Source organism: Melozone crissalis, unplaced genomic scaffold (genome assembly GCF_028551555.1).
Source record: "Melozone crissalis strain CALT ecotype California unplaced genomic scaffold, PUWL_Pcris_2 ptg000016l_1, whole genome shotgun sequence".
Taxonomy (NCBI): domain Eukaryota; kingdom Metazoa; phylum Chordata; class Aves; order Passeriformes; family Passerellidae; genus Melozone; species Melozone crissalis.
The window spans coordinates 44,303,340-44,330,075 of record NW_026535794.1 but is presented as its reverse complement, the minus strand read 5'-3'; the positions used below and the strand labels follow the sequence as shown (position 1 = coordinate 44,330,075).

Genomic DNA, 26,736 nt, shown 5'->3' with positions numbered 1-26,736 from the left:
AGCAGGGAAATGGAGAAACTGCCTTATACCAACACACAAATGAAACCAAGAGCCTTGCTTTGTTACAGAGCTGCAGATTTACGTGTTGAATCACCTGATACTGTGCCAGCTATGTTATTGTCAATATTAGAGGAAACACAGCAGCACCCTTCCTTTTCTCTCAGTTGTCATATATTCTGTATGTCTTTTTCAGTGCAGCAGGGTTTAAGGGGAATACATCACCAATGTGACTTATCAAGAAATAATATTCAGTCAATGAGTTCTTTTTTCCTCATGAAAATAATGGGGTACAATTAGGAGGGGGGAAAAGCACATATTCTCTAAAGCCAAAGTTTTCACTCAGGGAAATAAGGCAACATCTTTTGTTCTATTTATACTACTGTACACAAAAGTAACTTCCCTCTCCAGTGATTTTGAAACTCAGGAATGTCTCATTGGAATGACATTTCTAAGATTATTTTTTTCCTCATTGTTAAGAGGAAATGGCTCCCTTGCTCATGGCTAACAAACCTGGCACACACATGAGGCAAAATCTGTTTTGAAGTAATGACATTTTTGTCATTCATGCCAAAGGTAGGGCAGATTCTGAGATGTAGGAACAAATGGATGTTCTCCTCAGCTATAGGGATGTTACGCTGAATTCCCTATGACCGGTGAAGGAACCAAACAGGGCTTTTTCGAGAGATAGAGAAGGAAATGCCATTGGGATAATTTACAGGGTTGATAATCCATGGCTTCCTTGTTCTTGGCAGGTAAGATCTTCAAACAGGGAATTCACCAATTTCATGTGAGGCGCGCAAGGTGCAAGTGCTGACCTCAGGCATGACGTGACACCATTGCCCAGCACTCACCTCTTGCTGGTGACATTACTCTTCTCAGTTCTTCTTGGACAGTGCCAGCTGGTCTGAGAGGTCACAACTTCTGGCCAGTGAGGGGTAATTCCCTCTCCAAGGTCTCCTCAACACCAAAGTTGGTGGCACAACCTGTCTGTCCCTGTTTGGCTAAGGAGAACAGTGCGATATAAGCGTGTAGACCAGCCAGGGATGCCGCGCAACCTGAGGGCTCTGGGGCAGGTGACAGATTAGAAATAGACACTTGAGGAGAAATAGACACGGTGAAGATAAAAATGGGAACTTTTGTTTCCTTTTGATAAAGCATCCCCGACGAGGCTGAGGTGGTGTCAGCGGGAATGGGAAAGTTTGCCGTGACCTCACATTAGCTGGTTTTTAGCAGCAAAACCCTAAAACGCCGTCACTTTTAGCTGCGAGCAGCAGATTCCCGCCGCCAGCCCCTGCGGCTCTCCCTCTCCGCTTTTCCCAGCCTCCCGGGCTGCTCCAGCAGCGTTCCCGAGCCGGGAGCCGCCGCGGGACGGGACGGGGCGGGAGCGGCCGGGAGAGGGAGGGAGAGAGGCGGCCCGCGGGGCAGCTTCCTCCCGCTCTCCCTTCCTCGTCCGGCGGCCGCAAGGAGCGGACCATGGCCCGCAGCCGCCGCCGGGAGGGCTCCGCGCCGGGCACGGCCCCGCCGCCAGGCCCCCCGGGGGGCACCGGGCCCTGGGCTCGGGGTTAGAGCCTCGCCCTCGGCCGGGCGCGGGGCCATGGGCACGGCGTCGTCCCTGGTGAGCCCGGCGGGCGCCGTCGGGGATGTGATCGAGGACACGTACGGCGGCGGCGGCGGCGAGGCCTGCGAGATCCCGGTGGAGGTGAAGCCCAAGGCGCGGCTGCTGCGCGGCTCCCTGCGGCGCGTCGGCGGCTCCCGGCCCGGCGGCCTCATCGGGGCCAGCTTCAAGTCCACGGCCTCGGTGCAGGAGCTGGAGTGCGTGGCCGAGTACGAGCGCCTGAGGAAGGAATACGAGATCTTCCGCGTCAGCAAGAACAACGAGGTGGCCTCCATGGTGAAGAAGGAGGCCAAGCTGGACAGGGAGAACAAGCGGCTGCGCGCCGAGCTGCAGGTAGCGCCCGTGCCCCGGGGTACTGAGGGCACCGAGCGGCGATGCTGGGGCTGCCAGGGACTCGTCCCGCTTCATGCGGAAAGATGTGGCAGGGAGGTGACGGTGCGAGGGAAGGCAAGGTGCTGGGTGTGAAAACCCTAATCACTTGTTTATAAAATTTTAAAAGTTTAATAGTAATAAAATGGTTATAAAAATAGTAATACAATTAGAGTAATAATAATTTGGACAATTTGAATTAGGACAATATGTGACAATAGAGACAAAGAGTTACGGACGTCCGGGTATCTTTTTCTGGGCAGTACGAGCCCGAAAAAGGACACACGTTAACAGAGGATTAACTCTTAAAAGCAATAGCCTGTTGCACATTCATACACTTCATACATGATGCATAAATTCCATTCAAATACAGGATTCTGTCTGGTCACCGTCAGCTTCTTCCTCTGAATCTTAACAGTGCCTTCGAGGTGGGAAGAAGTTCGTTTCTTCTGATAAGAGGGCAATAAATTTTTTTTCGCTGAAAGATTTAGGTATCTTGTGGCTGCTATTTTGCAACAAGTCCTTTCTTTAAAAAAAGTATCCTACATAGCATAGTTTGTATTTTAGCGTTTTTTATAACCTAAAACTATATTTAACACACTACTTAAGAGAATTAATACAGCATTACTTTCTAACACAACACATATAATATTCATTTTAATATTTGTGAAAAGCCAATCATAAAATATGCATTTTTCACACTGGGGAAGTGGTGTCCCGGTGCTTTCCTGCCGAGCCATTGGGATGCCGTCACAGTGCGCCTCTGGGGATGGGAACCACACCGTGTGCCGCTGTGGCGACCTGGGAACGGGCTGAAGTTGTGCCAAGGGAGGCTTAGGCAGGGTATTGAAAAAGGTTCCTCACCCAGAGGGTGTTGGACACTGGAACAGACTCCCCAGGGAAGTGGTCACAGCACAAGCCTGGCAGAGTTCAAAAAGTGTTTGGACAATGCTCCTGAGCACATGGTGTGACTCTTGGGGTGTCCCAGCAGGGCTGGGAGTTTGACTTGATGGTCCTCATGGTTCCCTTACAACTCAGAGTATTCTCTGATTCTGGCTGCCCTACAGTAAGGAAAGATACAGGATGCTGAGATAATACTGTAGTCAGACCTGTAAAGTAATCTAAAACATCTTACGGGCAATAAAACTCTGAAAAAAATTAAATACTAAATGTTTTCAGGCACTTCAGAAAACATACCAGAAAATACTTAGAGAGAAAGAAAGTGCATTAGAAGCTAAATACCAAGCCATGGAGAGAGCTGCTACTTTTGAACATGATCGAGACAAGGTCAAAAGGCAATTCAAGGTATGGTTTGACTTTTCTATTCCTGGGAAAATGACCAAAAAAGATTGGTTGTTATAATGTAAGTTGTTCACATTCCCCAAATGAACCCTTCTCCAAAGGCTTTCATGAGACCCTCTTCTTAAAGATACCTTAGAGTGTCATAGCTGTAGCTGCCTATTTCCATTAAAATAGTCCTATCAAAAACTCTCTGTAAGACTAAGAGGAAAAAAAATATGAAATAACCTTATAAATATGAAAAGGAGAATATGAAGTGATACATCATAAACTAAATTCCTGCATTGAATTTGAACACAGGAGTATATTCATATTTGAGAATGACAAGAAAACATGAGCTGCAAATTGACACATGCTGAATTGTGTTCCATTAGTAAATAATGGAGCTCCACAGAGTTCCATTATAAATGTTATACCTTTAATTGTGAGATGTAACATGTCTAGCTTATTTTTTTTTAACTGTGTATTGGTTCATCTCTTTTGGCTGCAAAAATATGATAGTTAGAGACAGTTTGCACTCCCTGCAGAATGACTTGAAGGGCCAGGCAGATGTTTCTGCTTTTCCTTTGCTGCAGATGATACTTTTGCCACCCAAAACAGGTCCTAGTTTTTCACTATTTTCAAGATTCTTCATGTCCTTAATTTTAGTTGTCTGTAGCTACATGTAGTTCATGTTTGTCAGATATATAAAAAGAGGATTGGTTCTGACCTTATTTAAGAAAATGAGACTTGAAGACTACTTCATTTCTTTGAATTTAAAACTAGATTCATGTTTTCTTTCCCACATGATGGTAATAAGTTGCAAACAGGACAGCTGGAGATGCTTGATCAATTTCTGTCGTAGGAAATTGACATTTCTGCAACAACAAAATGTAAATACAAGATTATATGTAATTTTAAATAAAAACATGGGAGCATAAAAGGGAACCTTTGAAAAAATTGTTACATGTAGCAATTTTAGAAGACAATAAAGTTTAAAAAGTAAAAAGACTTATTTTCATTTTTAATGAACATGCTAATGCAGGCTTCTTTCAGAATGGTATGCTAAGGTTTATAATGGTAAAATTTAAAAAATAGATAATTTTAAACCGTGGTTTCCTGCTTATTTCTGATTCACGATGGCTTCAGATTGACATTTTCATGCCTTTGCCTGGTAAATGAATGCAAAAAACTTACTTTTCCAATTGAAAGTAGATAACATGAGCTCAGGAATAGATGCTGATTTTTTTTTCCTTCCTGCTAATAGATTTTTAGAGAAACTAAAGAAAATGAGATTCAGGACTTACTGAGGGCCAAACGAGAGCTAGAAGCAAAACTCCAGAGACTCCAGGCCCAGGGAATCCAGGTGTTTGATCCTGAAGAGTCTGATTCTGATGATAATTGTACAGATGTTACAGGTGAGCATTTCATCCCCACTTTATGTTGGAACATGACTGAAGTCTCCAAATAGTAAAGCAGAAGACAGATATTTGTGTTGTTTTGAAAAAAGAAGTTTTATTAATTCAGATGAAAAGCAACTTAAAGTAGTTTGAAGGGTAAAAGCAACAAACCTTGCAAACTTGGTTTAGATTGTGGGAACCTCACATTTCTGGTGTTACAAATCAATAAATGAAGACAGAGAACTGTCTAGACACAGTTACTTGAACACTTTTTAAAAGTCGTTCTATTAGCTGTTCTGAGATTTCTAGTCTTTTCTGAGTTCTCTTATTCTGTATCTGAGAGATGATGCTCCAGCATATCCAAAAATCACACCAGAAGCTCGAGCAGCTGCTGTGTGTTCCAGAACAGCAGTTAGATCTTTAACAAAGAAGAAGTAGGTACAAAACCTTGTATATGCTGTATGAGGAATTTACTAACATGGAAAGGATTCAGATGGGTATGTGAGCAATCTATGTAATAGCAAATATTAGGAAATACCCTCAGCCTTTGGTGTCATGGATTCTTGTTATCTTTGGACAAGCAATCATTTAGAACACAAAGGTGTGAGGAAATCTGCTGACAGAAGAAAAATTATGGTCAGTGGTATGTGGCTGGAGTATTTAGGAATGACAATTTACCTTGTGTAGTGACAGTGAAGAGGGTTTTTTTGTTTGTTTTCCAATTCTTAGCTGCTGGGGCGCCATCTGAATACTGGAATGGAGGAGTGTTGGGAAGTGAGCCATCCATGGGTAGTATGATGCAACTTCAGCAGTCTTTCAGAGGGCCTGAATTTGCTCATAGCTCCATAGATGTCGAGGGACCATTTGCAAATATAAACAGAGGTAAGTAATGATAATTCATTTCTGGGATTGTAGGTGTCTGTGGAATTTTTTCAACTATGCTTAAATAACTCTGTTCCTTCTTGGATCCTTTTCTGTCCACTCTTGGGCAATTTAACTAAAGGATTATTTGGACTTCTTTGTAAAAGTAAAAGGAAATGTAGCTAAGTTATGTTTAATATATATGATGACTGTGGTATGTGTAGCAGTGATTTTAGCACACAGCAGTTACCAGTGCTTTGTTGTGAGTGTGTTCCTTATGTTGACAATGGAAGATAATGGCTCCTTCTTTCAATATCTGCTGGTGTTCTCTTTTTCCATTTGTATTCAGATTCTCTACTTCCTGAGTATGAACGTCACATTTATATTAGAATAAATTATACCACTGTTTTGTTCATTGATTTTGCATGGATTTTGAGTCTGCCTAGGAGGCCACTTATGGAAATCTGATTATAAGACCAGGATGTACAGTTGTTATGTAAATCAGTGCTTGATATTTTCTTGTCAATTATTGCTGCTTTTGAACTTTGTTTCCCAAGTGGCCTCTTGTAAATCGGCTTCTGATACTCTGGTTTCCTTCACTGTTGTCCTGGCTCTGGAACTCTCCTGGATATAGTTGGCTTTTGGCAGTTTTTCCCTTTTTAGTTCAGGCTCTGTCTGATTCAGAAGTCTTTGCCTGCAAAGTGGGAGGGGTGGGTCTTCCCTGTGATGACTCCAGCTTCATATACTAAGCCTTTCATCACCCTGTGTGGTCCTGAGAAGAGAACCTATTCCTATCTTGAAAGAATGACCAGCCACAAAATGAAGAGTCTAAGAAGGTTGTAAAACTCATTGCTTCTGTAGGGAATAAACATACAATGCTACAGAAAGCAATAGATTTTTTTTCTCTGGAAGAGGAAGTTCCCGCAGTGTTTTGCTGTCATTTATTCACATGGTCTAATTGAAATACACATACATCTGAAGGACAAAAAGGTGTTTGGTTATGAGTGAATTTATTGCTCCTGCGTATTGGTACTTATTTTACAACTATCAGCTTGATTTTGTGGAAACATTTAATCAATCCTTTTTAAAGGAGATATCATTGTGATGATAATATAAATATATTTAACACTTTTATTTTGTCACATTGTCAAATTGTGTGACATTATCAAATGATATGAGTTCTCAAAATTTGCAAAATTTAAATAATTCAGTAAAAACACTGCTACTATTTTAAATAAAATGTAGTATTCATGATGCTAAGAGGTGATGACTTACCTGTTATGCGGTGTGATGATATGTGAAGATGTCTAAGACTTCATTTTGGGTTTTTTTTCCATTGGCAGATGATTGGGATGCTGCTGTTGCCAGTTTATTGCAGGTTACTCCTCTGTTTTCCCACTCTCTGTGGAGTAACACAGTAAGATGTTATATTATCAGTACTGATGAGACTCAGCCAGAAGTGACCATCTTCATTAGAGTGAGTACCCCCAAACCTGTGCTCACTTATGTGCTGTCTTGTTTCCAATGTGATGCTGGTTCAGAAATTTGTCTAATACTTCTTGAAAGCTTTAGTAGGTGTAGTCTGATTCCAATGAAATCAGTGAAAGTATTGTCAAGGGCTTCAGGGAAACAAAATGCTTAGATTAAAGAAACTGAGATTTGTTTGGTAGGTCCTTAGTGCTATGCATGGTTGGTAGTAAAGCACTGTTGCTCACATTTGCTTTCAGAACTACTCTCCAAAGCTTCAGAGAGTCTGTGAAACAATGGGGTACTTCTTTCAAGTCATTAATTTTTCAACAGAGAATGAAAGGCCTCTTCAGGATGTAAGAAAATGGGAAATAGAAAAAAGTTCATTAGTAATTTTGCTCCTGCATTTAACTCTGCCAAGGTGAGTATTTTCCAGGCTGGTGAAACAAATGGTAGCTTGTAATTTATGCAGAGTGCATAGCTTATTAAAATGTATGGGATGCTTTGCTCAGTATGTTTCCTGAGCTAGTAACTTCAAAGTGATACTCCTTCAAACTTCAGGTTTGCTAGTGCAGACACTTAAAAGAATGTATCAGCTTTGTACCATTTTCTTCTTCTTGTAGCTACAAATTCTCTTAAAATACAGCTTGAACAATGTCTTAATAACATACAGAAATGTTTTGCTTTCCAAGAGGAGCTCTCTGTTGTGCATGCAGTTATGTCTTAGGAATTCAAGATGGCTGATGTGAATGTACTCAGTGTTTTTCATTTGCTTATCTAGCCTTACACCTGTCCTTAGTATTTGGGGTTTATTCTATCACATATTAGTTCCTGGTTTTGGCTGTCTTTCAGACTAATTTCATGGCTCTCCTGTGTGTTACTGTGTGCTGTCTTTTGACAGCTTTGATTTAGTGAAGTCATGATGTTTCATGACAAATAGTGATGGAATGTGGTCTGTTTGTTCAGTGAGTAATTTCTTAACCTTCTAGAAGAAGAAGCATGATTCACTAAAGAAAATACACCAAAGGAGGGATACTTTTGAATTGTGTTAGGACTGTTACTGTTATGTGTTATATGCTGTTGCCAAATAACCCAGTTTTATGTATGTGGAGCAAAAATTTGTAAGAACAAAATATTCATGGGAAAAAAACCCCCAAAAGTATTAATTTAGAGAACTTCTCTTAGAAAAACTCTGATGAAAATTGTAGTGCTTGTGTAAAAATGGTAATATTTGACAATCTTGTCTGCTATTATCAGCATCCCCAAGTAGTACAGTTCCTTTGTGGAACAGCAATAGATATCTGTGGATATCATTCACATGTATAAATGCAAAGTGCTTTTGAATTTGGAGGTGTCAAATTCTCATTTTTAAATACTATAAAATTTTTCAGACTGGCATCTGAAAAATACTAAAGGACTCTTCCTAAAAAGATCAAAGATAGAACGGAACCTTCAGATAACTGGTAGCAAAGCATATATATGATGCTTATTAATCATATGTGAAACCATACTTTTTCCATGCAAGGCAATTACCTTTCACTCGGCATATTGCTATGGCAGGAAAAGCAGCTTTAAATTTACCAAACAATAATAAAAAAAATTAATACATGGTTTTGCTGGTTTTGGTACAAGTAGCATAAATCTCTCTCTCAGCTTTTTCTTGCTTCAGACTTTTTCTCATATTCTCTGTTGAAGTATTTGATTGCTTTTTTGCTATAAATAGATATGACTTTTGAATTAGATTTTGCAGTGAAACCCATCTTCGGAGCTTGTGTTGATTGAACTGTTTACTGCAGCAGTGTAATATAGCACAAGAATGCTGATTTCCAATCTAGTTGTTTGTTGGAGGACTGTGAAGAAGCCTTCTTGAGAAATCCAGAAGAAAAGCCCCGGTTAATTTACCACAGAAGGGAGGAAGGCAAAGTCAGTTCAGTCTCAGTGCAACAGTTAATTGAGCAAATTTCTTGCATGAACAAAGCAAAGGTATGACATTTAAAAATTGCTGTAAACAACACTGCATGCTGATAGTCCCAGATTTTAGAAGAAATTGCATTGCACTCATTGCTCTGGCTGCTCATTCTGTCAGCAGATTGATGAAGCTGAAATTCATGAATGTTATGAAATTTTCATTAGCAGGGGAGAAAAAAAGCCACCGCATTTTCACTGAAAAAAAAGGGCTATGCTATAAGGTTAGAATTTCTTACCTGTATTTGGGCATTCAAATGGCAAAGTTGTTTATCTGAGGTCCCTCTGTAGCCACTGAAGGGAATGAAGTATACCTCTAGAGAGATTCCTGCTGCCTAAAAATCGATCAGTTATGATCTATTTCCCTCTACAGAGACAATGGTTGAGAACAGCTGAAACTAGATGCCCAACTTTTAAAGTCCTTAGGCAAAATGAATCTTACCTAAGGAAGGCAACAGAATGGAATTTAAATGTGTTCCAGAATGTTTTTGTTGGAAGTCCTAAATATTGTTCTCAGTTGGATTCAGAGTTGTGTCATGCTTTTCCCTTTACTTTTTCAGATGATTGACCATGTTGGAGGTATGGAGGAAGGAGCATATGAAATCTATAATTGTGTGGAGAAAATAATTAAACAGGTAAAGTACATCATGCATTTTAGCTTTTTATGTCTATGTTAATTTATGATCTTGAATGATGTCAATGTGATTACTATGTGGTACTTAGGTGTGATTCAAAGTAACTCTGTTTTATTGTTAATATCTGGCAAGCAAGAAAATGTGAAAGTGGAAAATAAAACCCCAAACTGAGCAGTGCTTTTATGGACGGAAGCACTGGACCATGGGAAAGGGTTCTATTTATGGACCTTAATTAGCTTTTAATTTCTCTTTATCCATATCATAGATGCATCCTCTCCTTATTCTTGGGGTGAGTTGTCTCCACTATGAGATATTTTAAATCAATGTCTTGAGACCTGTGCATTCAGAGTCAACTTAGTTTCAATTAATTGCTTATTTATTTATGTTCTTTGCTGCCCTGCAAGGAAATGAACATATTGGTGTTAGTAGAGCCACACTCATACTGAGACTATCAGCATATGTGCTTGCACTACAGTTGCAGTTTTTTCCATGTAATTTCTTTTTATTTAGGATATATTGGGGTGTGAAATGACAGACTTAGAAGGCAAGGACCTGGGTAATAAGGAAGACTCTGCTGCTCCTGAAGAAGAAGTTTTTGGTGATGTATTGTGGGATGCACACGATGAACAAGAACAGATGGAAGCTTTTCAGCAGGCCTCTAATTCAACATGTGAGCTGGGATTTGAGAAAGTGAGTACATTATAAAGGTATATGGATGAAGAGAAAGCATTAACTCACTTTCATCCCTTGTTGGGCAAGATGCATTTCTACAGAAGAAGCTGTGTCTGAGAGCATCCTTAAGGCTATCAGTCCTTATGCTGGAAGAAGCCATATGTCTGATATAGATGGCATATTTCTTTTCTGGGAGAGATGCCAGTTGGTGTGTTGTGGAATGACATTGATGAAGAAGTAGTTGTTGTGCCTGCAGTGGAGAAAAGCACTAAAACAGTGTGCCAGAATCAGAGCATCCTCTTAGACGTTGGTCATCAATCGAAAAAACTCTTGAGTATTTATTTTTTCTTCTTCTCTTTTTTTATTTCTCTTTTATTTTTCCCCAAGGAAATCCAATCTCTTTCTTGACACCTGGAGTTAGGTCTGTAGGAGATGGTTAATGAAAAGATTTCATCTCATCATGCAGCCGTACAAGAAGAACAAAGGAAACTTTATAGTGGAAAGCTGCTGAATACCTCAGTACTTGCTGATTACTGGAAATAATTTTTTAAAACTTTTCAAGTTGTGAGTTTCAGGAATATGTTGGGAAGATATAATGAATATAGGAAGATAAACATTTAAGTCATTCCAGAATGTGGTGCAGTAATTTATTTTGGCAATGTAACTGCATTTTCTGTTACTGCATTTAAATTCTTAGTACCCCTATTTTACTAGCACAATATATTCTTTTACTTCTCCACTCCTATATTGGTAATGGTTTGGAGGATTGTACCATCTTTATTACATTCTAGAGCAATAGAATAACAGAACATTAAAGAAAAAATACCAATGCATATCTGAATGCACCTCTTACTTTGAAGACAAAATATTTCTCCCAAGCAAGTGAAGGATGTTTTGCTTTGGTTTATTTTGTCATCTGCTGCAATATTTTTGGACATTCATATGCTGTAAGAAAGCCTTCTTTTGTATGCCTTTGTATGCTCAAAATAGTCATTTATGGCAGATGCCAGCTTTTTCCTGGCAACCATATCCAGTGCAGTGGAGTAGTTTGGGGAGAGGGCAGGGCAAGGAAGCCTGAGCAAAAACAGAACACTGTTGCTTTACTATAATAGCACTAATTCTGTTTATTACCACTGAAGATTCCATTTTAAAAAGAGTTTTGAAGAAAGTGTTAGTTAATTCTATACTTTTTTAAAAAGAGAGAATAAATTCTGTGGTTTAAGTGTTTCCTTGCAATATCTGTTTGCACTTGTGTTGTATTGCATTTCGGCAGTTTGTTCTTTACCTTAATAAACTGGTACATGCATTTTGAATCAAAATGGTTTACAATACCAGGCACTATATTTCTTCCTTAAACACTGGATTATTTATAATGATTGCTTCTTTTTTATAGTATTTTGAACGTCTGAATGACCTAGTAGCAGCACCAGCACCAATTCCACCATTGCTTGTATCAGGAGGACCAGGCTCTGGGAAATCTCTCCTTCTGTCTAAATGGTAGTTTAAATTTATTTTTTTTTTAATATGAATGAAGTTTAAGAAAAGAGTTTCCATTACATTTCAAACATTGTGTCAGTAATAAGAGATAAAATGGGGGCATTTACAAAGTGCTAACGTTATTGAAGCATCCTGGAAAGATTTGTGATATTTGAGTAGCTAATTTCATCTGGGCTGCCTTTGAGAGCTCCCTGATGCCAGCTGCAACACCTTATGATAAGGCATCACTTACATACCTGTCTTTGCACAGCATTACAAAGTGGTTTTGATAGCTCAGTTGTGTTTCCCTTCTCTCATACACAAGAAGGGTCTGAAATAAAGAAAGAATCCACATAATTTATCATAGACCATAGAATTTTATTGTCACTTGTGTGCTATGACAAAATTTTCTGACAAATTGATGGTGTCATTGCTTTTTGAAAGTTTAGTGGCACATGACTGTTCAGTGCCAGGAAGGGCACTTGCTAATTGCTATCAGTAATGATGAGAGTAAAAATGGAATCTGACATTAGAAGTTCAGTTGTAGCTCAGGAAATGTCTATCCTGTTTTGTAAGATAAACATGGAACACATGTAGCTAAGCTACTCTTTGGCAAAACTGATGCATTTTTTTGAGATCTATTTGCAAAATTGCAGTCTGTTGAGTCTACTTTTTTTTCTTCTCTTCTTTCATTAGGATTCAATTACAGCAGAAGCATTCTCCAAACACTCTAATTCTTTACCACTTTGTTGGGAGGCCCATGTCTACCAGTTCAGAGTCTGCATTGATAATTAAACGCCTTACTCTGAAGGTAATGCTCTATTACATACCTTGAATTGCATCTTTGTCTGCGTGTGTGTGTGTGTGTGTGTGTGTGTGTGCGCGTGTGTGTGCGCAAAAATAACATTTTCTACAAATTTTTCAGCACCAGTGAAACGTAATACAAATGCAGTAGAAAAATATTCAGGTTCAGATTGGTCAGGGCTCTGGGCAACCTGTTCTGGGTGAAGATGCAATGCCCCTGCATTTGACTAGGTGACCTTTTAAAGCTCCTTCCAATCCAAACTCTTCTGTGAGTCTATGAAATGTAAGGCATTATAGGTTGAGGGGAATCTGATCCTATACACTTAATGTAGTTCAACTAAATAGCATCTCTGTGATATTCATAATAGATCAGCATTAGCAATTATGTTTCCAGTGACCTATAAAACCATATAATTAAACTCCTTACAAAATTCCCTGCCATCTGGCCAATGAGAGAGGCAGGTGGTACATCTTGTGTCTATGTGCTTAGAAACCCAAGGCTGTGCTGGCCACTTGGTACTATCTTGTTCCTAGACTAGGCTCTCTCCTATATTAATTTATTTTTAATTGTATGCTAAATACATGGGGAATAAGGATCATTTTTGTGCTAGAGTCTGAACCTGCTTTTTCCATCACAAGAGTAGCACTAAGGGCCTTACAGTAGTAAAATCTGTAGAAAAATGAATTCAGTTCTGCTATCCATGTAGTTTTCTCATCTATCTTAGATGTTTGCCTGTTTAATCTGTGCAACTTAAAGTCCTTTAAGTCTTCATATTTCTTGTCTGTTGTGTAAAGGTTATCTCTCTAGAATTTACACACTGGGTTCAAGAAATATTCTTTGTTCTGCATAGGCCAGCTTTCTGCCTATACTAGAAAGAAAGAACTGTGTGTGAACTTGACTAGAAAAATTGCCCCCACATCCCATGGAGTTTTTTTGGGGTAGAGGGTGAGGTAGGGGGGTAGAACGGCTTTTTCTTTTTTCCCTTTTGTGTCTAAAGGACTTCTTTCAACTATCCTAGCTGATTTTTAAGATAGAATTTCTTATCATGTTTACAATTCTGCAGCTTATGCAACACTCTTGGTTAGTATCACCTCTGACTTTCGATCCAGCTAAACTTCTGGAAGAGTTTCCCCGTTGGCTGGAAAAGCTTTCTGCACGCCATCAAGGCAGCATTATTATCATTATTGACTCTATTGACCAAATACAGGTATGTTTTCAAAATCTTTGCCATGTGTCAGTCTAACAGGAATCTTGACTATTGTAATAGGTTCAGTCATAGCTGTGTAAGAAAAATATTAGTGTTTGCTTTGCTCGGAAGAAAACATATAGAAAATAATTTTGTAAAGAGTGCAGTTGAGTTATTTTTGTAGATAAACTTTTTTAGGGTTGTTTTGGTATTTTTCTTCTAAATTTCCTCTTTACACCTTGATTTTTGAGCAGTCTGGTTACATTACTTACCCAAAGATCCAAGGCTGTGAGCTGACTTTCTGGGCATGTATATAGCCTGGTTTTTATGGGATGAACATTTCAACAATAGTATTCTATCTGCTTTATTTAGTGTACAGTTGTGCTGATGCATACAAGTGGGTCATTTAGTACTGTCTAGAGGACCAGTTCATGAAAGATTTTAAGAGACTGGAGAATTTAAGACTCTTTTCATTGGGTTGCACAGTTGATGAAACATAGCAACTTCTGGCATTGTTTTGAACAACCTCTGTGTTAAGAAATGAAATTTTGTTTTTAAGCAAGCTGAGAAGCATATGAAGTGGTTGATAGATCCACTGCCAGTGAACGTGAGAGTGATTGTATCAGTGAATGTAGAAACCTGTCCGCAGGCGTGGAGGTATGTTACATTTCTGTGATGTGACAAAGTATCCTGGCTTAGAATTACTATTTTAAATTGCAGTTACTCATTGAAGAGCAGACAGATTTGTCAAGATGTGGAGATTTAATAGGATAAGATTTTGCAACCTATGAGGAAAATGAAAGCTTCTCTATTTTAGCTGCAATGACAGATTTTAGACATTGGAAAACCAGATTTTTGTTTTACTGTGATGGATCTACCCACATGAGTGTATGAAATATGATATTAAATGCAGTCAGATGCACATCAAGAACTGCAGTACCATGATGTAGATTCAGGATAAGGCTAAAAGTGGAAATTCTACTTCAGATAAATAGAATTTCATAGTAGCAGGGAACAGCTTCAATTACTGCTTTGATATAAATCTTTAAAAAGCCCTGGAACTCTGATGTCTTTTTTTTACTCTTTTGTGCTATTTAATAAGGTTCAAATATGACTTTTTTCTCTTTTACCAAAGGTTATGGCCCACTCTTCATCTTGATCCACTGAATTCCAAAGATGTTAAATCTCTCATTAGTGCAGAATGTAACTCTGCAAATGTTAAATTGACTAAAGAGCAGGTATGTCTGTTGTTTTTCTAAAATACTTTACTCTAGTATAACTTTTAATGAAAGTATGGAAAGATTAAATTAGCCCAGCTGCCAGAGTAAAGAATTATATTTAGCTAACTAAATATGATTGCTCAAGATAGCATGAAGTTTGAGTATTTTTACCCCATGGCTCTCAGCCCTGAAACACAGAAGGAACAACATAAATCTTTAACAGAAAAACTGTGCAGTTGCACATACTGCTGTAAATGTGATGCTTTTTTTTAGAATACCAGAAGGTTTAATTATGTTTAATTAATTATTTTTGCATAATACTGTAACAGTCACCAACATATTGGGAAAAACAGTATTTCACCTTTGTCCTTGAGACTGATTCTTTAAGGTAACCTTCATGTTGAGATATAATGTTAGACCCTAACTCTGCATCTTAAATTCAAATGGGAATTTTCACTTATATGCTCTTATAGCTGGAAATGTGTTGCAGTATTTTGTGTACTACTTACCATGTTATAGTCTTCAGATGTTGCACATAAAAGAATATCTAGAACTTTTGTTTTCTTCTTAAACAGTGAATGTTTTATTTGTATAGTTAGTTTAATCTCAGTTCACAGATGATTATTTAAAATGTTGTAGGAGAAGAAGCTTGAGAGACATTGTCGTTCTGCCACAACTTGCAATGCTTTGTATGTCACTCTCTTGGGCAAAACCATTGCTTGGTAAGTTGAGGTGTTTGGAAATTACTATGGTCATTACTAGATTAGGGCACTTCAAGTAGGTCAGCCTTTTGAAATACTTTCATTTAACACAGAATGAATCTTGTTAGGAAAAAATGATGGAGAAGTTTTGCCCTCCACTGACTCTGAATGCAACAGGAACAGAAATCGGAGTTTACAGTCACCAGTTTGATACTAAGTGAATCCAAGCAGTTGTATCTATTTGTTTCCAGCTCTTCTATTTTTATTTTATTTTAATTTGTTTAATTTCTTCTTTATGGGTTTGTCAGTTGCTTCAGTGGTTTTTAAAGGTATTTGGAGAATGTTGGTATTGTGTTGTTAAACAGTTAAATTCAGGTGTGTTGTATTTTCTGATGTACCACAGAGTTTCCCCCACAGATTTTTAAGGCTACAAGGAAGTTCAACAACTGTTTAGTTTAACTTCCTGCATATGGTCCTTAGCCTTGTAATTCCTGCTGTGGAGAAAATTAATCTTCCCTGTTGTGCAAGAGAATACCCAATAAGTGCATTGGCTTCTTATTAACCTAGACTTCATCTTGTTGAGAAAGATGCATTTTTTAGTTAAGAGACTCCCAGAAGATGATGCACTAATTGGTAATTTACTCCAGGTGACTGATTTCATTATTTTTGCTCATGTTTTATGTTCTAGAAGACTTAATTGCTCCTGAAAATGTGCTTTGTAAATGCATTAAATGAAATAGCAGCATGTGGTTTTATCTTTATCCATCCTGATGTTCCTGCTTGTACTCCTGCTGGAGAAAAGAACACTGCAGCCTAGGTTTTTTTAATAAAACTGTTGCAGCTATTTAGAAAAATCAGACAATATGACAGAAATCAGAAATCGGCTTGGAAGAATTCACCTCTTCTTTGTTGAAATCTCACCAGGTGCTTTGCAGCTTTTGAACCCAGTAGAAATCCAGAGAATATTTGAGATACAACTCTTTTGTAGTTTCAAATCAATCTTACTCAGCCAGATATAATATGCTAAACCTAACCCTTTTTGTCCTTCTGTTTAGTGTTGGAAATACAGGAAACATTGATGAGATTCTTCAGCAGTGTTGCCAGTGTCAAGACACAGTGTCACTGTACAGGCTTGTTCTGAGATCAATTCAGGAATCATTGCAGAGTGATAAAGAGAAAGATCTTTTGAGAGAGGTAAGCAGAGAATGCATCACTGTTTCTACAGGTAATAAATACTCTTACCTGTAAAGAGTTTTCCTTAACTTAAAAGTAAATACAAATTTATATTAGTTCATATTTATGATTCAGAGACTATTGTGTATTATTAGTATACAAGGGACAATTTAATTAGTGTAATTACATCTGTTGGATAATTATAGAATGTATGACTGCTTTGTGTTAAATAACAACTGAGCTGTTGTCTCACAGAATAAAGCAGAGCTTTTTCCCTATGATGTGATACAGAATTAGCACTTCTTTGCTGATCACTACCATCATCTAGTGATTCATTACATTGAGCATAGTAAATGCAATCAAAACATGGTGTCTTATGAATACAGGCATTGCTTATTACATTTCTGACTCCTCTTCCTACCTTTGCAGAATTTCCCTCTTATGCAAAACATTTTCTAATTAGTACACAATACTCTTTACTTGCTACTTCTTTGGTTCTGGCTGCATGAAGACCCTCAGCATATTTGACTTAGATGAAAGTTCCTCATGATAATGGAGTTACTCTCTCTCAGTGTTTTAGAGGAAAGTCTGAGGGGCCATTTGTTGATCTCAGAGTGTCCCATTTGGTGCTTTATCTATTAGAATATTAAACCATTAACACTGAGGTCTCTTCTTTGAGAAGATGGAAAGGGCTTGTATAGGCAGGGTTTTTTACTCTGGCTATAAAATAATCGCAGTGATAAACAGCATTTTTCTTGAGATTTCAGTGTAACTAAGCTCTCCGGGAAATATTGCTAACTGTGTGAAATCTTGTTTTCTGCTTCATGCAGATCCTGTGTGTCATTGGTGTCAGCCACAATGGGGTGAGTGAGTCAGAGCTGATGGAGCTTTATCCTGAACTGACTTCTGCAGTGCTGGCCTCACTGCTTCATAGCCTGCACAAAATGTGTCTGCTGACGTATGGCTGTGGTTTGCTGAAGTTCCAGCACCTGCAGGTAAAGTTTGTAATTCTAAACATGTGCAAGGGAAACTCCAGCTCCTGGCTCCAACCCCTGTTTTTTTAGATAAGTTCTGTTGTTGGCTACCTAGGCCTTGAAATGCATGTTTGCTCATTCATTCTCCTTAGATTTAGAAACACCTTGAAAACTGCCAGAACTGTGATAAACCAGTATTGCTGAAAATCTGGCCTTTCAAACCTTCATAAATTTCTAATCTATTAATTGTTAACTCCATGTATCCTAGAAAACATTGGCTTCCCAAAAAAACAAGAAGAGTTGAAAGGAATATTGCTTGAATAACCAGAGCTGTGGTTCTAATGTAAGACAATTACATTGTTTGTAGTGCCTTTGTCATTGGAAGATTTTCAGTTCTACAACATGAGATGTGTTTCATCACCCTGTGTATCATCAGCACTTAAACAAATTAAATGCATTCCCTTTTTTTTTAATTATCCTCTCTTTCAGGCTTGGGAGATGGTAAAACTAGAGTATATGGAAGCAGGTGAAAATGTTATTTCTGCCTATAGACAAAAACTAGTGGAATATTTCACCATGCAGTTAAGGTAGGTCAGAATTCTTCAAGAAGTGCTAAATTGCACATTTCATGCCTCATAGATATTTTGGTTTTTTCATATACTCTCTTTGAGTTTAGTAAATTATTATCACAAAATAACTATGCAAAATTGTCAGCTTAAAAGTTTACTTATTGATATGTTTCTTTTTAGTCCTGGAAAAGAATGAGGTCTGTGAAGGGGAATGGGTATATGATAAAGTGATTGTGGGGAAATGTAGGGCATGAATTTATACCATATCAGTTATTTTGTGGTCTCCACCCCCCATGGATTTTTAACTCCCAGTAAATGCTAGAAAATTTGGGTTTTATTGGGACTTGAAGCAGAAAACCACTTGTGTTCAGCAAGCAATTAGCACATAGATAAGAGGAGATCTGGTAGGACAGATGAACATCTACAAGTTTGTATCCAGCTTGAAAACTGATTTGCATTTACATCCCAAGTTAGTGTCCCAGCTGTGGGCTGCTGTTTATTGCTCCTCCAAGCATCTGCTGTTGGGTAGGAGGAAGCCAAGAGGGCCACAGTGTGCCAGACAAAGGAGGCACAAAGGGACAATGGGCTGCTGCAGGGCTGCAGTCCTCCTGGCAGGCGTAGATTAGCCCGTATGGGATGGAGAGGCAGCTTCCTGTGGAGTGCCTGGGGGTTCCAGTGCCTTCTGAGGTGAAATTAAAATGAACATATAACAAAATGGAGTACATAGGCCTTACAGTAATCTGTCCAGACATTCAGGTGTGGAAATTGTATGCTTGCCTGGTTTTCACAGCAAATTGACAGGATGCTAGGCCTGTCAGAGTTTTAATTTACATTTGTTTTTCTCTCAATAGTCAAGACCGAGTGACTTGGAGAAGTGCAGATGAACTTCCCTGGCTCTTCCAACAGCAGGGTGATAAGCAAAAGCTACACAAGTGTCTTTTGAATCTCTTTGTGTCCCAAAACCTTTACAAAAGGTACAAAGGTAGAAATCGCTTTGGCCATTATAAACATTTCACAGTAATTTTTTGTCAATATAAATCAGAAAGCGACAGATTCAAATACTTAAACAGTGGAGGCTGAAGTGCTAAATGATGTTTCCATATAAATAATGTATTTTTTTCTATTCTGCTACACGCTGGGGGGTGGTCAAGGAATAAATATTGCTGTTGAATAGCGTTAGTCTCCATGGACTGTCTCTGTAGATGCTGTAGGATAACAACATTTGTGCATGTAGGCCTTTTTTTCCTAAGCTAGCATCAGTCTGAATAGAGAGGTATCAGAGATAAGATTCTTTTCCTTGTTAAAACAGGGGACATTTTGCAGAATTGCTGAGTTACTGGCAGCTGGTTGGGAAAGATAAGAGCTCTATGGCAGCTGAGTATTTTGACTCTCTGAAAGAATATGAAAAAAGCAGTGAGGGAGAGGAAAGTATGATCTGCCTGGCTGATCTTTATGAGACCCTGGGACGGTTTCTTAAGGACCTAGGTCTTCTCAGTCAGGTAAGTACATTTAGAGATTGTTGTAACAGCAAAAAGGCAAATGAAGCAGAGCTCAGTGTATGCTTTCTGTGGCAGTGGTTAAGTTATTGGAGCATAGAGGATGCTGCCTGCTGCCCTCACACTCTGGACTTGGCTGTTCCAGGCTGTAGCTCCTCTGCAGCGCTCTCTGGAGATTCGAGAGACGGCGCTGGACCCAGACCACCCCAGGGTGGCACAGTCGCTCCACCAGCTGGCAGGGGTGTATGTTCAGTGGAAGAAGTTTGGAAATGCTGAACAGCTCTATAAGCAGGCACTGGAAATCTCTGAGAACGCCTATGGAACTGAACACCCTCGGGTGGCCCGTGAACTTGACGCACTTGCAACGTTGTACCAAAAGCAGAACAAGTAAGCTTAATTACACTGCTGGTTTTGTTTTATATGGAGCTAGTACAAAAAACAAATTACCAGCAAAAGGTTTTTTTCCTGAAGCTAGAATTTTTCTTTGGTTTTTTTTTCCAGTTTCATATGTTTAAATGCAACCATGAGCATCCCCTCTCTATTCTTGTAGCAGGTCACATAGGAGGGGCCAACTTTTGTGCTTAGTTTAACAAAAAACTTGCAGAGATAAAGGAGAAATACTGTCTGTCACTAATCATTTTGTAAATTTTATATTTGAAAATAAGTGTGATTATTCTCAAGAATCTTAAATTTTCAAATCTGTACACTTAAGTGCCTCAGAATATTTCCAGGATGCTTATTGATACCACATTTGACATTCTTCTCACACTCGAAATAACTACTTTCAGATATGAACAAGCTGAGCAACTGAGGAAAAAGTCCTTCAAAATACGCCAGAAAGCAGCAAGGCAGAAAGGCAGTCTGGTAAGGCAGTACTTGATATTTAAGAAGAGGTACAGGCATGTTGCTAAACAGATGATAAATTCTGTCCACAGAGCTGATAATGCTCCAGGGCTTTTGATAATTGTGGGCATAGGTAGTGAAGTATCTTAGCAGCAGCTTTGGTAACTTTCAAGATCCTTTCAACTCTGCTAGAAGTGGAGATGTATCAGGACAACTGGAATGGATTGGAAGTGGAGAAGAAAGAAGTGGATATATACATTTCAGAGGTGCAGAATTACAGCCGATAGGATTGTGTGTCAAAGTCACAATGGCAAAAGGTGATTTCCAGAATAGTTGAGGCATTTATCCTACTAGTGAATGCAGTGCTTACTGCAATGGAAAATCCCAGTAAAAGTATTAGGTGACATACAGAGTTTTCCCCTGTTTTCTTCTCCTGTGTTGTTTTTCAGCTACAGTAATTTTTGAGCTAAGAGTTTATCATGTAATGCCTGTATGTAAGAGTCCAGCTAATAACTCCAGAGCTCAAGTTGTAGCTCTAATGAAAGTAATAAAAACCCATAATCATGTTGCTCTTTCCACAGTGATTAAATAAGAATGAATTTGGTTCATGAATATTTGGTCTATTTCTGTAATGAGTTCTTCTGCAAAAATATTTTTATCAAAACTGCAAAGATCAAAAATAAGCAGAGTGTGTAAAAACGATGCACTTTTTACTTTGATTTATTTTGTTTGTAAGCATTAGCTTGTTTGCCCATTTTACACAGATTGATGTGAAGCCTTGAGTAATATTTTATATGCATTTGTATGTGTTTAGGATTGAAGGTTAAATTGATTTTAAGTTTTGAGGTTCTAAACCTAAGAATTCAATCTGAATTCATTATTTGAACTGTGGAGTTTAAGCAAATTAGCATGTCTGATACAGGGAGAGAGGTGTGACTGCACAGTAACTTGTATTGCTTGGAAATTTTCACCAAAATTTCACATTTTTGGTGCAATTTGCTGATAGATTGTAAGTAAGCGTTTGCCATGTAGCTCAAAAATAGAACTTAAGGAGGATTATTGTGCTACTTTGGCATCAAACTAAGTCTTTTGGTTTTCTTTTGGTCTTTAGTGTTAAACTTTAAAAGTACCGGTGACTGGCTTACATCTCCTTCTTTTTGCTGTAGTGTGGCTTTGCTCTCCTGCGTCAAAGAGCCCTGCAGCTGGAAGAGCTCACGTTAGGCAAGGATACATCAGACAATGCTCGAACCCTAAATGAGCTTGGAGTCCTCTACTACCTGCAGAATAATCTTGAGTGAGTTGTACTGATTGTGACACATCCACTGAGTGATCTCATGTCTGAATGAGGCAGAACATGGAGATTTAGCTCTAAATGCAGACACATGATCAACTACTTGTCCCTTATTCATTCTGCTGGGTTTTGTTCACTGTGAAATTCACTCCTATTTTCTGTTTGGTGCTGTTGGCATGTAGGTAATTACCAAGTCAGTGCACTTCCTGCATTCAGAATTGATATTCCACAGTTAATTAGCCTTTGTTGCAGATTCCATTTCTCTCTCAAACTTCTGCCTTCTCTGCTCAGCTTCACTATTTTCTGACTCTCCTTTGCAGTGTCCATATTTGAACAGCAGGATTGTTGTTTTTCTATGACAGTATTACAAGAAGTCATGACCTAAATATTCATTGTGCTTGTAATCCTTCAGCTTTTACTCTGAAGTCCTGTTAAAAGCCAGAAAGGGCTGGAACAGTACAAAGGTGTGCTAAAAGCAGACAGAGATAAACAGGGGTGTTGAAAAAGGGGAATAGAAGGTGCAAGCTGGTACTGATTGTATGTTTAACCAGTCCTCACATTAACTTCTTTAGCTGAACTTTCTTTAGACAGAGGAATCTAAGCTATGTGTTATGAGGGAATGGTGAAGTCAGCTAAATCCCACTCTACTGAACTGAGTCTTTTCAGAGAACAGAAGTGCCCAGCAAAAAAGCACAGCGTGAGTTCTGGAAGTATTTTTACTTCCAGTTCTTCCGTACCTGATGTTTAATGCACCTGTAGCTTTTGGATAATTACAGAAGTATATAATTATTTAGGATCTGCATACAGAATCATGATCTCTACAGTGAAGGAACTGATTTTTAACAGTTGTTAGACATGTGGGGTTTTCATCAGCTTACCCTCATGAAATGACTGATTATAGAGGAGCAATATTTTATCTAATCTCATACAAGATTGTTCGATATTCCATGTTATTCATATGTAGTTCCTGTTAAATGCAACCTACTTCAAGAGTAGCTGTATCTCCACTATTTCATAGGTGAGAAAAGGTATAAACTTTGTTGTAGTGGAGGTTTAAGGAACTTTTTAAAATGGATATTCCTGCTCTGAACCAGCAAGTCCAAGACTTCATGTTGTTAAAATGAAATCAGCGGCAGAAGGATATGTCACTTAATGAATAATTATTTGTCACAGATGATCCTCCAGCCCTTGCACCTTTTGACACTTCTCTAAGAGCTCCAGAATTGAACCTACAGTTCTCTGTATAAATGGTCTTTTTTTTCTCTAACATAAAATGGATTTTTCTGATTTACTAAGCTGACCTCTTGAGAATAGCATGGCAGGGTTTGTGTGGATGTCATGATGAGGAGCTGCCTAGTAATAATGGATGCTATCAGTCTTATGGGGGGATCACCTGTAGTTTTGATAGAGGAGCTGCTGTAAAGCTGAAATGAAATAGTGGCACCCTACTGTAGTGAGATAAAATGTGCTCTTTGCTTCAGTGGTGACATTACACAGTGTCTTTTCTACTTTGTCAGTTCTGAACAAATTCTACTATGAGTTTCCAAGGCTGAGTTTGTTGTTTCAAACAGGCACTTCAGCCTGTACAGATGTTACCAGCTTTAAAATATTGATGAGCAAATCTGTTGTGTAGGACAGCAGAGCTTTTCCTGAAGCGCTCCTTGGAAATGCGGGAGCGAGTGCTGGGATCCGACCACCCAGACTGTGCACAGTCTCTGAACAACCTGGCAGCCCTGTACAACGAGAAGAAGCACTATGACAAGGCTGAGGAGCTCTATGAGAAAGCTTTGGACATCAGAAGGAGAGCCTTAGCTCCAGACCATCCCTCCTTGGCTTACACTGTGAAACACTTGGCAGTGCTGTACAAAAAGATGGTGAGCACACACCTGTTATCTCTTCTGACCACCTAAATTAACTGTAATGTCTTTGTCTTAATGGAAAAATCATGTTTTTCTTTTAACACAATGGGCTTGAACTTTACAGTCAGTTTAAGGGCAACTTTTAGAATTATGAGGGAGATAGCAGTTCACAAATAAACTGTCTGGCTGAGCCACCTTCAACTTCTGTTGACTCAGTGAAAGGTGAGCATTACTCCTGTGAAAAAAGCACTCAGTGGAGGAAAATTAACAAAAGTATAAACTTCTGCATTTTCTAATTTCAAAATGTGTCATGAATATTTGTGTTTGCATGTGGCTGTTGCAACCATTAGTTTAATAGTGATATATTGTTTCCAACAGTTGAATCAAGATCAAGTTCTCTGGGTTATAAGAATTTTATTTATTTTATATTTTCACATTTTACTGTTCTTCCAAGAGAAAAAAGACCCTGATAATCTCTTGGATCAAATTTGCTCATGTTTTTGCTAAATAATTCTTACCCGCTCTTGTCTGCATTAAATGGTTTTGGGTCACGTTATTTTCTGCTCACTTCAGCTTCTGATTTTCATTCTGCTGGAAGCTGCAAAACCACTCAATATTTGCATCAAAAACCTCTTTGCTAGTTTGAAGGAGCACAAATTAAAAGTTGGTGGAGACAATTATTTCGATAAAAGTACAACTGAAAATTCTTTTTACAGCCTTCTCAATGAGACACTTGTGGGCAAAAAATAAATTAAGAAAGGAAGAAATAGACCTAGCTGAGAAACACATTAACTGAGAGTTGAATATGCCCAGTATTTTGGAAAATTAGGTTCTAATAAATAGTCATGATAAATAATTTATGCAGAATATACATATTATTTAGCAAAGTTATCCCCTTATTCTAGAAACAATTCGATCTTCTCCAAGGCTTTTGTTTAAAATAGGTTTTGCTGTTACCATCTTGATATCAGAGAAATTAATAATTTTTTTCATGTTATTTCTAGGGAAAGCTTGACAAGGCTGTTCCTCTGTATGAGCTAGCAGTAGAAATTCGACAGAAGTCATTTGGCCCAAAACACCCGAGTGTAGCAACTGCTCTGGTGAACCTGGCTGTCCTTTACTGTCAGATGGTAAGGTTTTCATGCCTAACATTTATTTTTCCTGTCTTAGGCTTTTTTATGACTTGTACCTAAATGAAACTAAAGAAACTTGATCGTATTGAAAAGGGAAATTCCTTATAATATTTGCAAATTCTTGGGTTCCTTTTTAAACGTTGAAAGCATATTTGGCAAGAGAAATGCATGCAGGGAAAAAATAATTGCTGTGAATGGTAGGCATGACACTGTACCTAGGATGCATTGATACTATGTTGGCAAGAAAAAGTCTTTGACACACATATATGTGTCAAAGAAATACACACCTGTAACAAAGAAACTTTCTGCTACCCAAAGAAAAAACAGATTGAAGCTTTGCCTCTCTATGAACGCGCACTAAAGATTTATGAAGACAGCTTCGGCCAAATGCATCCTCGCGTGGGGGAAACACTGAAGAACTTGGCTGTGCTAAGGTAAGATAATATGCTTCAACCCTATAAATGCAAATTACTGCATGAAACAAAACATCTGGGCTTGTGTACTTTCTAGGAAAGTAGAGTTTAAGTACACTACGTTGATAGTATGGTGTATATTTCAATTTAAATGAATTGAGAGACTTGTTTTATTTGCTTGTTTCAACTTTGTTTTGCTCTTTTCCAAAGCTATGAAAGGGGAGACTTTGAGAAGGCAGCTGAACTTTACAAGAGAGCTATGGAAATAAAAGAAGCAGAGACTTTGTTGATAGGTGGAAAAGCAACTTCTCGACACTCATCAAGTGGAGACACATTCAGCTTAAAAAGTGCATTATCACCAAATGCTTTGCTGGAACATGGACAAAGGTGATACAAACCTGCCCCAAGAAAAGGCAGTGTCTATGGATATTTTCAAGTAGACAGAAAATTACTAAGATAAATCCATTTTTCCAAGGATTTGGTACTGTTTTGGGACTGACACCCATCTTCATGAATTCTGCCTTAACTTTGCAGACTGTATGGTACAAAGTGAGCTGCTTTCATTGTTCATAGGTACACACATTAGTTACTAGCTCAAGTTGTAGCTAATACCAAAACCATGGACTTTATCCCTCCTAGCCCAAGTGCCAGGACTATAACAAATTAAGCTGAACCACTTGTATAAACTCTAAGAGGCATTTCTTACTTCTGTGTTGTAACAGCATGGCTTAGAGAATTTGTGTATTTTTGTATCATCAATCCTTCCTGCCTTTTGACAAGCCTTTAAAGTTGTTTATGAAGAAATGCTAATTTTGAAAAAACTTTGAAAATATTGTTTAACCTCAAGTTTTACCTGCAGGGTTATTTCAGCTTAAGTAAACTTTCATTCAAGGAAGTTGTGCAAAATGAAGTGGTTTCCTTGGGAAACTAGGATATCTAAATATATCATCATTATCTACAGTTAAAGCTGTTGAAGGATTCCATTCTGTGCAATAAAAATACTTCCAGTGAGGAATCAGAATGAATATGATTATGGCCAGATTTCCTGTTCTTAAACCTTTAGCAATACATCTACTGTTTAGTCTTACTGAATCCCTTAAAATACAAGAATGTTTTTACTAGCTGGGAAAACCTAGTGATGCAAAGTAGATTGCCATCAGATAAAGAAATATTAATCAAATCTGCTTGCTTGTTGTATGTCCTAATACCTGAGTCATTGGAAGAATCAGTCTGAGTTCTATTCTCATTCAATTCATAAATGTATGCGTCAATTTAAATACATACTAAAAAAAGACTTTTTTATAAAATAAGAAATGTAAGTGAAAAATTATTTGA

General features: G+C 38.3%; 1 protein-coding gene across 1 annotated transcript; it reads left to right on the top strand.

Moving 5' to 3' along the window:
* The first annotated feature begins 1,594 nt into the window (after positions 1–1,594).
* NPHP3 (nephrocystin 3) lies at positions 1,595–26,536 on the top strand. Its single transcript, XM_054273796.1, has 27 exons — positions 1,595–1,948; positions 3,164–3,289; positions 4,530–4,680; positions 5,392–5,544; positions 6,867–7,000; positions 7,251–7,411; positions 8,826–8,973; positions 9,516–9,590; positions 10,101–10,280; positions 11,656–11,759; positions 12,435–12,549; positions 13,607–13,750; positions 14,289–14,386; positions 14,865–14,967; positions 15,589–15,671; positions 16,706–16,844; positions 17,654–17,818; positions 18,287–18,384; positions 19,218–19,340; positions 19,676–19,865; positions 20,008–20,249; positions 20,651–20,726; positions 21,872–21,999; positions 23,630–23,870; positions 24,860–24,985; positions 25,307–25,422; positions 25,612–26,536. The coding sequence occupies exons 1-27, from the start codon at positions 1,595–1,597 to the stop codon at positions 25,790–25,792; spliced, it is 3,954 nt and encodes a 1,317-aa protein (XP_054129771.1). The 3' UTR covers positions 25,793–26,536.
* Positions 26,537–26,736: the final 200 nt, after the last annotated feature.

Coding starts and splice junctions, on each gene's coding strand:
- NPHP3 (XM_054273796.1), top strand. CDS start 1,595: ATGGGCACGGCGTCGTCCCTGGTGAGCCCGGCGGGCGCCGTCGGGGAT. Junction 9,591..10,100: donor TGGAGAAAATAATTAAACAG/GTAAAGTACATC, acceptor CTTTTTATTTAG/GATATATTGGGGTGTGAAAT. Junction 10,281..11,655: donor GTGAGCTGGGATTTGAGAAA/GTGAGTACATTA, acceptor TCTTTTTTATAG/TATTTTGAACGTCTGAATGA.